This window comes from Psittacula echo, assembly GCF_963264785.1.
Source record: "Psittacula echo genome assembly, chromosome: 2".
Taxonomy (NCBI): Eukaryota; Metazoa; Chordata; class Aves; order Psittaciformes; family Psittacidae; genus Psittacula; species Psittacula echo.
Genome location: NC_137737.1, coordinates 159,920,389 through 159,932,311, shown reverse-complemented (window position 1 = coordinate 159,932,311; position 11,923 = coordinate 159,920,389). Strand labels below are relative to the sequence as shown.

General features: G+C 50.5%; 1 protein-coding gene across 1 annotated transcript in view; it reads right to left on the bottom strand.

The window, feature by feature from the left end:
* Positions 1 to 3,018: 3,018 nt before the first annotated feature.
* RHPN1 (rhophilin Rho GTPase binding protein 1) overlaps positions 3,019 to 11,923 on the bottom strand; it is a gene marked incomplete at both ends in the record, with an annotated part of 29,640 nt that continues 20,735 nt past the window's right edge. The window contains 8 exons of the mRNA XM_080611054.1: positions 3,019 to 3,213; positions 3,354 to 3,512; positions 4,725 to 4,871; positions 6,046 to 6,122; positions 6,371 to 6,565; positions 9,065 to 9,184; positions 11,102 to 11,258; positions 11,390 to 11,577. Of these exons, the coding sequence (XP_080467180.1) occupies positions 3,019 to 3,213; positions 3,354 to 3,512; positions 4,725 to 4,871; positions 6,046 to 6,122; positions 6,371 to 6,565; positions 9,065 to 9,184; positions 11,102 to 11,258; positions 11,390 to 11,577 (1,238 nt within the window). The remainder of the gene's footprint in view (positions 3,214 to 3,353; positions 3,513 to 4,724; positions 4,872 to 6,045; positions 6,123 to 6,370; positions 6,566 to 9,064; positions 9,185 to 11,101; positions 11,259 to 11,389; positions 11,578 to 11,923) is intronic.

Below are 11,923 nucleotides of genomic sequence, written 5' to 3'. Positions count from 1 at the left end.
ACCAGAGGAGGAGGTGATCCCGGCGCTGGAGTCATGAATTTCCCACAGCCACTGAGTGGAGGTGGGAAAAGGATGTTCTGCAGCAGAACGACTCCCTGTGGGTGGCTTTGAGGTTGGTGCTGGGTACAGGAGGGCTGGCGGAAGGGAAAACACCTTCAGTTACCAGATGATGTGATAAAAGAGGCAGATAATGCTTTAACTCCGGCTTGGTAGACAGAAGAAAGAGGCTCCCACCACCCTTTTGTGTATTAACCCAATGTTGAAAGCACTCACCCTGGTTCAGTCCCATCTAAGGGGGGTTAGATCCACCTCTGTGTCTCCAAAGAGGAGTTACTCTGCCCTTTTATCTCCCATGGGGTGCATGTTCACTGAGCCAGGGACTTGTCTGCTGCCAGGACCCATGGTCCAGCCCCATGGGCTTGGTCATCCTCCCTGGATGGTGGAGAGTTGGGCTCCATTGAAACACTGACTCCAAAGGGAAAAGAGCGGGGGATTCCATGTCAAGGCATTGCTTTGTCAGCTACCCATGAGCTCCTCCAGCACCAGTGATACCTTTGTTTCCATTGATGCCTTTGTTCCCATTAATGTGCTCTTCCAAAACCAAGAGGTTTGGAAACCCTTTCTGGCAGCCCGAAACCAACAGAAATCCCAAACCCCACCAAGTTTGCTTCACACAACCCTGTTGTGAGAAGCAAACATGACTTTCTTGAACAGTTTCCCTCCTTTTATCCAGGAGAAAAGCCCCCTGTGGATCCAGCCTTCTCACCTTCCACATTACTTCCATGAAATAACTCACTGGACAAAGCCCCAGCTCTCATTTCACCATGCTGGAGATGAAGACGATATCTCACCAAGGGTTAATCTGGGTGTTTAGGACCTTGGTTTGCTTTGGATCAGGCTGTATAAGAGCCAAATGATCTCTCCAAACCTCAACAGCTTCAGATTTAAGTGACCCAAATGAAAATAGGTGAAAAAATGACCCAAACCTGACCCATTTGGAAGCCCAATCTTGATCCCCACCTGTGCAGTAATTCAAAGAGAGATGCACACTACAAAGTGTTTTGGAATCAGTGCTTTTTAATCCATAAAAGGTGAGAGTCCATGTACAAAATCAACCAAAACAAAACCACTGGTGTTAGGGAAATCATCCAACTCACACAACACACAACCCCTCCGCTGATGCCAATGGAGGAGTTGGGTGATGCGGGTGGAAACGAGACACGCAGGCTTCTAAATAAATACATCCCCAGCTCCAAGATGTCCCTGTTGGCAACACATTTAGAATCAGGGGGAAGATGCTGCTGGGATGCTTTAACGGGAAGGTGGCCTTTCCTGTGAACCCACCGCCTTCCTTAGCACTCAAGCAGCTGGGAAGATGACGCAGGAAATCTGATTGCACCAGATGGTGGCAGCCGGATCTCTAATCCGGTTTGATGATGTCTCGGTCTATAGAGAGGCTTCTTGGTTGTTAATACAGAGCTAGAAGCCCTGTGCAAGAAGTTCTTTACTGGGAGGGCGGTGAGGCACTGGAACAGGTTGCCCAAAGAAGTGGCAAAGGCTCCATCCCTGGCAGTGTCAAGGCCAGGTTGGATGGTGCTTGGAGCAACCTGTTCTAGTGTAAGGCATCCCCTGCCCATGGCAGGGAGGCTGGATCTAGATGATCTTAAGGTCCTTTCCAACCTAAACCATTCCATGATTCTATTATTCAGTTCTCACTAACTATAACCAGGGCTGAAAGCTCAGCACTTGGGCATTGTGCCACCAAGAAGTCATGATACAACCCCGTGGGGATGCACTCGTGATGATATCCCTTGCACGTTCACTCCTTTAAACTAAATGTGTCACCACTTAAAAAGTACAAAAATACAATTGCATCTCTGAAGGGTATTTTATACCTACCAAGATCATCCAAGCACTGAAGAGCAGACAGCTCTTTAGCCTTCAGAAAAATAATGCACGAGGCAGAAATGGGATGGAGAAAATGGTGCCTATATATCTAAGAGCGTATTCGGAGTCTCCCAGCGTTTCCAGTACAATTACCAAGATGCATGTATCCATCAGCCCAGCTCCGGTATGAATGCTGACAGCATAGTGTTAGGGTATTAGCAACGTGTGCAAGATCCAATACTAGCACAAATTTAGTAGTTTAATAATCTGGAGGAGCTATCTTCTTGGAATTTTAATCTCATACCAAGCAAAAAAACCCCAGCAAGGCTCTTAGCTATTAATCTACTCACATATTTAGGGCAATCCACGTCTACTGATTAAAAGAAGCGAGACAAATGCACCTTAAGTCTTTCCCTTTTCTTCCAAAGAAGCAGCTGGGCTGCATTTGCTGTGCCAACCTGGGTGGTTATTAATAAAATACAAACAAAAAGCATTAAAAATATGGTCAAAACCATTCTAATTTCAACTCATTTCACTGGGGCATCCCCTAACTGGTACCACGGCAGAGATGCGCAGCCCGGTGCTGCCTGTGCTGGACCCCACAGTGGGATCACAAGTCCCACGCTATCCTCTCTCCTGAAAAAGGGGAGTTGAAGCTGGAACTGGATTCAGCTCTGCCAGCAGCTCCTGGTGAGCAGTGGTGCCACCTCCTTGCAGAGAAAGCCTAGGAGATGCTAAAGAAGGTTACAGCTTTTGCTTTAATGGCTGGGGCTTGGTTTGGCCGCTCCTCGCACTGAGCAGAAGACACAAACCAGTCCCTGCTTTATATTGAAGCACAGCTTCCCCCAGGCCCCCCCAAGAGCAAAATGAAAGTTAAAACTCAAGGATAAATCAGTGTTTCCCCATATGGTTTAGGCTGAGGATGGTTTAACACAGGAGCTGGGAGATGGAGGAGCTGGTGCTGTGCATCACTCGCCTCTTTGGAGAGGATCCGACCCGCGGCACATCCCTGGGACAGGGGGGTTCCTCGCAGCACCGACACCAGCACAGCCTGGAGGCCACCAGTGCTTGCAAGGGTTCACGGGCAGCCAGCCCTGCAGTGGTGGGACACAAACTAACCCTGTAGCTGCTTCAGTACATGACCTCGTTGTCTCCCACTGTGGTGAAGGGGATGCCGTAGGTGCTCTTCTTGCTCCGCTTGCTCTTCTTGCTCCACACCAGCAGCGTGCTGGCGCTCTTGCTGTTCATCAGGCTCTTCCGGCTATTCTCCTTGTTGCTCTTCAGCACCCCACTGCTCGAGGACATTGCTGCTGTCTTCTTGTCTGCCTGTTTGGGAAGCAGAGAGGGATAAGAAGACAGGGCAGCACATGAGCTGCAGACAAGACGCCTGGCCTCAGCCCTGCGCTTCCAGCAGGAGCCTGGGGAACCTCTTGTGTTTCCCACCTAAGGCTTGGGATATGACTTACAGCTTTCGGTCCCTCTGAGCCCTGCAGGGTTATCACACCGATCTCCACTCCCTCCTCCCCAGTGCTCTTCAGCAGCTGCACCACCTCAGCATGCTTGGACCACTTGCAGTCCTTGCCATTCACTGAGATGATGTAGTCTCCTTCTTTCAACCCAGCTTCCTGCAGGGAAAGAGAGAAGATGCACATGTTTGAGTTCATGGATGTCACTGCATGAGGTCTGCTTGATGTCCACCTCATTCCATGGCTGCCAATCCTACAGAGATATGGGCCACAGGGAGGGCTGGGGTCCACCCTCCACTTACAGCATAAAACAGACAATGCCTTCATCATCCTAAAGCTTTTACATCTGCTCTGCAGCATGTGGGATGCTCTAGAGACTAAGCACCTCTTTTGCTGCTGCTGGAGATGACCACACTCAACATCCAGCCTTGCAAAAAAAGCATCCAGCTCTGACTCTCGTAAAGGTTAAATGCTGCAGGTCTACAGGAAAAATAACATATATATATATAAAATATTGCCTGCAAGCCTTGATCCTTCAGAAAACAGCAGGTTCAGCAAGGTTCTGCACACCCTTCATCCATCAAAGCATCAACAAGGCTCTTAACGTGGCAGCTCAAGGCTGTGGGGACAGCATCAGAGCAAGGAGCAACTCAGGCAGCACATGTAAGGCCAGCTGCAGTGGAGGTTTAGAAGCTTATCCACGCAGGACAACCACATTTTGGTGTCTATCTGGAGTCCAATCCCATCCCAGCTAAGTGCAATAAAGCCCATGAGACAAGATATGGACCACATATGGTCTTTGAAAAGATTTTAGTCTCCCGAAGAGGGAAATCCTGCTGCCAAGAGCATGTTGTTACAGAGATGCTGGGCTTTGGATGGCAGGCTTGATGCTGAATAGTGCTGAGGGAACAGGGAGACCTTTTGCACATCCCACTAGCCTGCTCTTGAAAGCTTCTGCTGGAACACAAAGAGTCCCCTGATACATCAGAAAGCCCAGAAATAAGTTTTCACTGTGACAACTCGTGTTTCAGACTTGCCATCTTGTTCCATCCACCATCACGTCCCAAAATGGGGGAGAAAGGAGCTGGGTGCTTGCCAAAGAGAAGCTGCCAGCAGTTACAAACTGAGCTAATCTTTGTGTTTTTCTCCCTTAGCTGTCTCCTAAGGAATTAAAAACAACTCAATTATTTCCTGACACCCACCTGCAAGCCCCAGGCTGAGATCTGACAGGGATGAGTCTCCACCTCAGCACACCAATGCAGTTGTCAACTGAGTGTGAAGACCTAAAACCACCCCAATACCCCTCAAGGCATCCTCTGACATCTCAATTCCAGCATCCCCATGGAGACAAGAAGATCCTGGGGTACTCACAGAAGCACAGCCCCCTGGGATAACCCCAGCAATGAGGACAGGGGAGTCTCCTCGGAGTGTGAATCCAAACCCGTTCTCTCCTCTCATCAGATGGACTCTCCGCACTGGGTACCACTTGTTTTTGGCTGAGAAAACCGAAAGGGGCCCCTGGGATGAGGTGGAAAGATGGAAAGAATATTTTGGTGCAGGAACAACACTCTGCAGACATGCAACCTTGCAAAACACCCACTGATGGCAAGGAGGCAGAGCAAGAAAGCACATCTTTTGCTTTTCTTTAAGGATGTGACTTGGAGCCAGGCTGGAGTTTTACTCTTCCTGCACAGCCAAAAGGTGGATTTACGCACTATAAAGCTAGAGGTGCTTAAAAGCCCATGTCAGATGTTGGTTTTACGAGCAGCAGTAGCTTTGTGCAGGTTGGGAAGGACCTTAAGAGGTTTCTGCCCAGAGATAAGGTCTGACATCTCTCCCTGCACTGCCCCACTCCTGCAAGGCACAGCAGTGAGCTGGTATCTATCTAGACACTATAATCCTGGAGCAAAGACAACAGAAAGCTCTGATGGGAAGAGCTTAATTCCCTGGCTCCTTAACTCCCCTGTTTAGGAACAAACAACAGTACCCAAGGAAGGATGATGTGCGGTGAGGATTTTCCCTGCTGCCTGGCTCTGGGGGATGCAGCCTAACTAGGGTGGTCCAGTAGCAGGGTGTGAGGTAGTGTTCAAGCCCCCAAATCCATCCTATCTTCCTGTCTTTTCCCAACTTTTTTATTCCCACAGGAGCAGGATATACCTGCCTGTCTTGAGGCTGTTCAACCAACCTTTCCCTGGGGTGCTGCACAGCCCCTGGGGTGCATGGGGCACATGGACAGCACAACCAGGTCCCATAGCAGCTGCAAAGCTCAGCCCTGCTCCCCAGGACCCTGTAAACCTAAAGAGGGGAGGGATATAAAGGTCCAGTGGGATATTCCTACTGCCTTTCAGCTGGCACCATTCTGCCCCCAAAAAGCTTCCTCTAAAGGGGCCCTTTGGTCCTTTCTCAGGTAAAACCCACCCTTAAATGCCTGTGCTGCTCCACTGTGCACTGGTGGAGCTTTGTGACCCATTTAGGTCTTACAAAGACAGACCCAAGCACCCTAACCCTCCTCTTGCACATGCCCCTGCCTTCTTCTCCTCCTTGGAAAGCTGCCCATGGGTGCAATGGCTGCACCAGAGAGGGAGAAGAGGCAGAAGGAAAGGAGAGGAAGGAAACCAGGCAAGCAGAACATGCAGGGGAGGAGGAGATGTCTGCTCCCATGGAGCACCCTCCATCCCATAGCTGTACATACCAGCCTGTGGAAGAGGTCGGTCACCTTCACCTGGGAGAAGTTGGGGGATTTGATCTCTGGTTTCTGGTGCGTTTTGGCTGGCAGAAGGGAGAGGAAAGCACATACACTGTGGTCAGGCAGTTGTGGCAGCTTCTGCCTCTACATTGTGCTCTCTGAAGAGGGATTTTACAACCCATAAGAGCTGCGACGTGCTCAGGCAGCTGCCAGACATGCAACCCGGAGCCCCTGCTCCTACCTGTGATGACAGGGAGCTCTGGTCCCCAGCAACATGCCACAAACTCGCCATGGGAGTTTGCCCACCCCATGCAACCTCAGCTCCACTTACGGTGAATATCTGGAGCATCTCCAGTTTCAAAGAAGTCCTCCTCATGGTCGATTTCGGAGTATTTGCTCAACGAACGCTTGTGGGCAAAGGAGAGGACCTCCTGCAGGATATCCATCTTCCTCAGGATCTTACACAAGCCGTGAATCCTCATGGCTTCCTCGTGCTTCATGATGGCTTTCTTCAGATGCGCTTTGCCTGCAAAGGAGCAGAGAGATCTGAGCCCAAGCGGAGCAGAGCTGTTCCCTCTCGGCTGCCTACGGATGACAGCAGCTCCCAGGGCTGTGCCACCCCGACGTGACTCAGGGACAGCCCAGTCACGTTTGCAGCCTGCCAGGCATTCAACGTGCTGCTAAATGGAGTAGGTCCCAGCCGTCAGCTCAAGCCCCCGATGTAGGGCTGGGAAGGGACCTTGAAGGGTGACCTACTTCACTCCCCCAGCGCCGGAGCTGGCAGATGTTCCCAAAAAGCAAGCAGCAAAGGAGCTGCCACCACGTTGTGCCGCCCCCAAAGTCCTTCTTAATGCTTTAACCTCAATCTCCTCTGCAAATTAACTTCTCTGCAGCACCTTGCATCCCACGGGAGGGCAAATACACGAAGGACAATCAAGCTTTGTCCTCCTGATGACAGCTTAGGGAAGATGCAACATGTCTCCCTCTTCTCTAGGCTAAGGAAAGCTTTCTTCTTGCCCCGCAGGTCCTGCTTGCCATCCTTTTCGGCATCTGCTCTTGCTTTGCTCCTCTTAAGTTGCCTTCAATGCGTTTTCTATCCTCATGGAAACGGAGCAGCCAGGAAAACAGCTATATAAGCTAAACTACCAAAAAAGCTCTGTCTACGCTCTCGTATCATAGAAACCCGGGTGCCTGTTGCGTTTCCCGGTTTAGGACACACGGTGGCAACACAATCCATGGAGATGATGGGGTTTGCTCTAGGTTTATGTGGACCAAGGGCAGTGGCCTCAAGACCTTCACTTTCCTCCATAAGTCGCATTCCAGGAAGTATTTTGGGGCTGAATAGAACACAGAGAGGAAGATTCCCCCTAAAACTGTATCATATCCATCAATCCTATTTTATCAAAGCATCTACTGTCAGCAAGAAAGCAACTCGGTTTTAATGACTATCTAATGACTATCCTGTGATTTCCAAGAGATTACAGGGAATAGAGGTTGGGCATGGAAGTCCATGGCTCCATGCTATGTAAGATGGGGGAATATATTATGTTTGAGAAAACATAATGTTATAAGACCAGGAGACAAGGGAAGAGGGAAGGAAATATCCTTCTAGAGAGATGATTTTAATGCCACAAGCTTCTTCCTTTACTATAAACCAAACCCAGAGCTGAGGCTGGTGCCTGCATGTTCGTTTTTCACCAGCAGATGTGGGGAATGGGCTCAACAAGAGCACAGGCAGAGCTTGAAGCTGGGCTAATGTACATCATATATGAAGACAGGCTGAGAACATTGGGGCTGTTCAGCCTGGAGAAGAGAAGCTGCGTGGAGGCCTCAGAGCAGCATCCAGTGTCTAAAGGGGCTACAAGGATGCTGGAGAGGGACTCTTCATCAGGGATTGTAGTGATAGGACAAGGGGTGATGGGTTCAGACTGAAACAGGGGAAGTTCAGGTTGGAGATAAGGAAGAAATTCTTTACTGTGAGGGTGCTGAGGCGCTGGCCCATTTTGCCCAGAGAAGCTGTGGCTGCCCCATCCCTGGCAGTGTTCAAAGCCAGGCGGGACACAGGAGCTTGGGCGACATGGTCTAGTGTGAGGTGTCCCTGCCCATGGCAGGGGGTTGGAACTGGGTGATCTTAATGTCCTTTCCAACCCAAACCCTTCTATGATTCTAGACACCAGATGACAGCAGCCGAGGGTGTTGGGGTGGTGTTACCTCTCAGTGTTAACACTCTGGTTTCGGGGTATAAGGAGTCTCTCATTGTATGTCCTTCACCTCCGATCCCCAGCAGTCAATCTGGCCAAGCAGCCAGGAGAACTTTGCTGGGGTTGGAGTTGTGACAAACTCCTTCCTGGTGGGACCTGTCTCCTTTCACACATGTGCAATGAGTGGAAAGAGCACCAGGAGGCAGCTCACGGGGAAGGCAAACAGGAGATGACACCCCAAAACCAGGGTGCTGAGCTTTGCTCTCCTTGCAGCCTCCTTGGGGAGGAGCTGCCAAACCATGACTTGAGCTGAATAAGCAACCCTCAGGTTTTGTCCCTCAAGCTGAAAATCCACATAGGAGGAAGTTTTTGTTTCCCAAACCTTTTGATGCAGCTAAAAAAGCCACCCCCTGGCATCTGCTGTGTCTTCTTGTGATCCAGCCAAGTCAGCAGCAAGGAGCTTCCAGGATCTCTGTGTCCCTGTGGATTTCTCCATACTGCGTTGGGTGATGTTACCTTGCTTAGAACATCTTGGTGCATGAGGTTTTAATGTTAAACTTGGCTGGAAAAGTTGATGCAAGCAATGTGAGTTAGTCCTCAGCACCCTAATAGAGATCCATGATGCTTTCCTGCCTTCCCAGGAAAGGCTCTTCCCAAAGAAAGCCCCAGAATGATGTATTTGCATGGAGAACCCCCCACAACAGCTCATCACACACCTTCGTGAAGACCATGCATCTGTGAATAGGGTTACTGTGGGGATCACTGCTCATGCATTAAGGTTTCATTGCAAGCACTGAGGGCTTTGCCCCCATCAATGTGCTTACCCAGCTTCCTCCTCTCCTCAGGGTCCTGCAGCAGGACACGGAGCGATGGTCCCTCTGGCATGGTGACATGGAACTGGATAAAAGCCTTCTCCTGCTCTGGCAGTTCAGCATCAGATGCTGCTGTGTGAAGCAGATGGGAGGGGATGAGTTTAGAGAGGTCAGGGCACTGCTTGACCACCCAGACCTCTGAGACAGTGGGAACAGGAGGACAATGAAGCTACATCCATGTTCACATGGCCTCAAACTTCAGCAGCAGCTTCCTCTCACCCAACCACAGCCTGTAACAGCCACAACATCACCGATGGGGAGAGGGAAGAATTATCACATTCAAGGCATAGAAAAAGTATCTGGTTCATTTGCCTCCTTCCCTTCTTTGCTCTAATCTGGAAATAGGATTGGAAATAAAGAGCCCTGGGTTTTCCTCATCTGGAGGCTAGTGACACGGAAGCAACAACTAAAGCACAACAGCAGGGTAGAGCCAAGCGTAATCTGGGAGCTGAGCCCTCCTTGCTGTGCCTGGGACTCCTGCATGAGCACAAAGCTTGCAGTGCAACTGAAGAGGTCCTTCGGTGGAGAAACTGAGATGGATTCAGAGCTCTGAGCACCACGTTGGGCTCTGTATGTGCCCTTTTTACACCCTTATTTCCAGACAAAGCTGTTCCTAATCCCCTTTGGCTCACAGGGAGCTCAGGGTTGGATGGCAGCCTCCTTCCCTGGGCACAAAGTGCAATCACAAGGCTCCCAAGCCCCTTTATGGATTTGCTGGTCCAAATGGAAGAACACAAAGGCTGGGAACTGGTTCTTCCTCTGCAGCATCCCTGGGGCATTAAACTGCAGTTTAAGGAGTTTCTTGCCAGCAGGTTATGGGAGCTAAAGATCTGTTATTCTGAACAAGGGGGTCGGGGAAAGGCAGTGAGGAAGCAGCTGAGATCTCAACATCATTGTTCTGGATGCAGCAATAAGCAATCTCCAGACACTCAAATTCTGCATCTCCATCAGATTTGTGTTTCCCTCAGCATTAAGGTTACCAGAAGCCTCCAAATGTTAGGGGAGAGGTTTGTCCTGTCCCTTGTAACCCCATATCAAACCCAGCTCCATCACCATTCTCTGCCATTTCTGCCTTTAAGCTGCACCTCACTGTCTGCCAACTCTGCCCCAGCAGCTCAATCCTGCTTCTGCAACACCCACATGGCACAAGCCCTGCAGCAAGATTTGGGCAGGCTCTGGTATGGGGGAGGATGCAGGGAAAGTCTGGCAGCAATCACCATCACTGGCAGCTTTCACCATGACTGGCACAGCTCTGCTTTGGCAGCCATTCCCCAAGAACCCTCCAGCCTGTCCTCAGCCACCTCACCAACTGATGGGTCAGCTCCACAGGTCACAGTGTGCATCACCTGCTTGCCCCCAGATCCTTTGCCTGACCCAGAATTGCTTGTAAGGGTGCTGGTGATGGTGCAATGGAGATCATGGGTTGGATCCTACATCCATGCCCCAGCTGGCTCCATGAAGATACATCAGCCTGGCTCCATCACAGCCATGTGTACCCCGCTGCCAGTACTCACCACCATGAGATTCCCAGATAAACCAGCCTTTAAATTCAAGGTTCTTCTGGGTTTATTTTCATTTCTGAAGCCCTCAGCTGTCCTGGCACAAGTAATGGGTGCCCCAGAGGATACCCAGCTGAGAACGTGGGCACACGCATGGTCAGCGGGTAGCTGACCCCCTATTTACCCACCCAGTCCCAAAGGGGACAGCAAATGACATCCCTACAGCACCTCTTTTACTCACCTTCTTAGGAAGACTTAGCAAGCATTGTGCAAACCAGAAGTATGGGGGAAATCTGCCTTATGTATGAATCCCTGAGTCAATAAGCAAGATCAACAGCTCAGAGCATCCCAAAACCTTTAGGTTTTGTATCCATGTACCCTGTGCATGTCTCCACCTCTTTATTTGCAACCCCTCCTCCTAAATAAGAGGCTATCACCTGGAGCCAGCACTTGGCTGAGCAGGCAGCTGCCTCTGAGATGTAACACTCACCAGGGCAGTCACAGAGGGCAATGGCAGCGAAGTAGTGAGAGAGGGCTTTGAAATGCTCTGATTTGACATGGACCATGGTGGTCCAAGAGAAGGGAACATAATCCTTCACGTGGGCCTGGGTCATTGTCTGATGAACCAGCGAGTAGACATCTTCTACCTGTGGAGTGTCAAGGGACAACATGGGCTGAGATGTAGGACATCCATCAAGAGACAGAGACAGCGAGCCACAGAAGGAACCTCTCCAGTGGTAACATCCCCACCAAGTCCTCTCCTCCCCATGGTGTTTACCCTTGCCGCCTCCTGGGCGAGCTGGAGCTGTGTGAGGAAGTCGTGCTGGGCACGCAGCAGTGTCATCTTCTCAAAGACACACTCCTGGACCTGCGCGACCATCAGCCTCACCAGCATGTTCAGAGAGGCAGCGCTCATATCCAGGCTGGGAGCGTTGGAGAAGTTCTCCTTCAAGTAGTTAAAGGCACCTGCACAAAGGAGAAGCTCCTGGTAGCCACAGGGTTTTTAAGCAGAAGGGTCAGACTATTGGACCACGGAGGTTTCCCCACCAGCAGCACAGGAGGAGAAGAGCCAGCAACCAACAAACATCTCACTATAACCAGTGGGTAAAAAGATGGGGTGTCCCTCCCTTGCTATCTAAACCATCCTTGTGCCACAACCTTCCTTCTCCGAAGCTCTGGGTAACCACAGTTGTTGGGTCTCTTTTATTCCGAGCTGCTTGCAGACAGATCAGCATGTCTCCTGTTCCCAGCTGGAACATCCCTACTGCTGTGGGGCAGCCACATTGAGTGGCTCTTGGGTAATCCCAGCTTC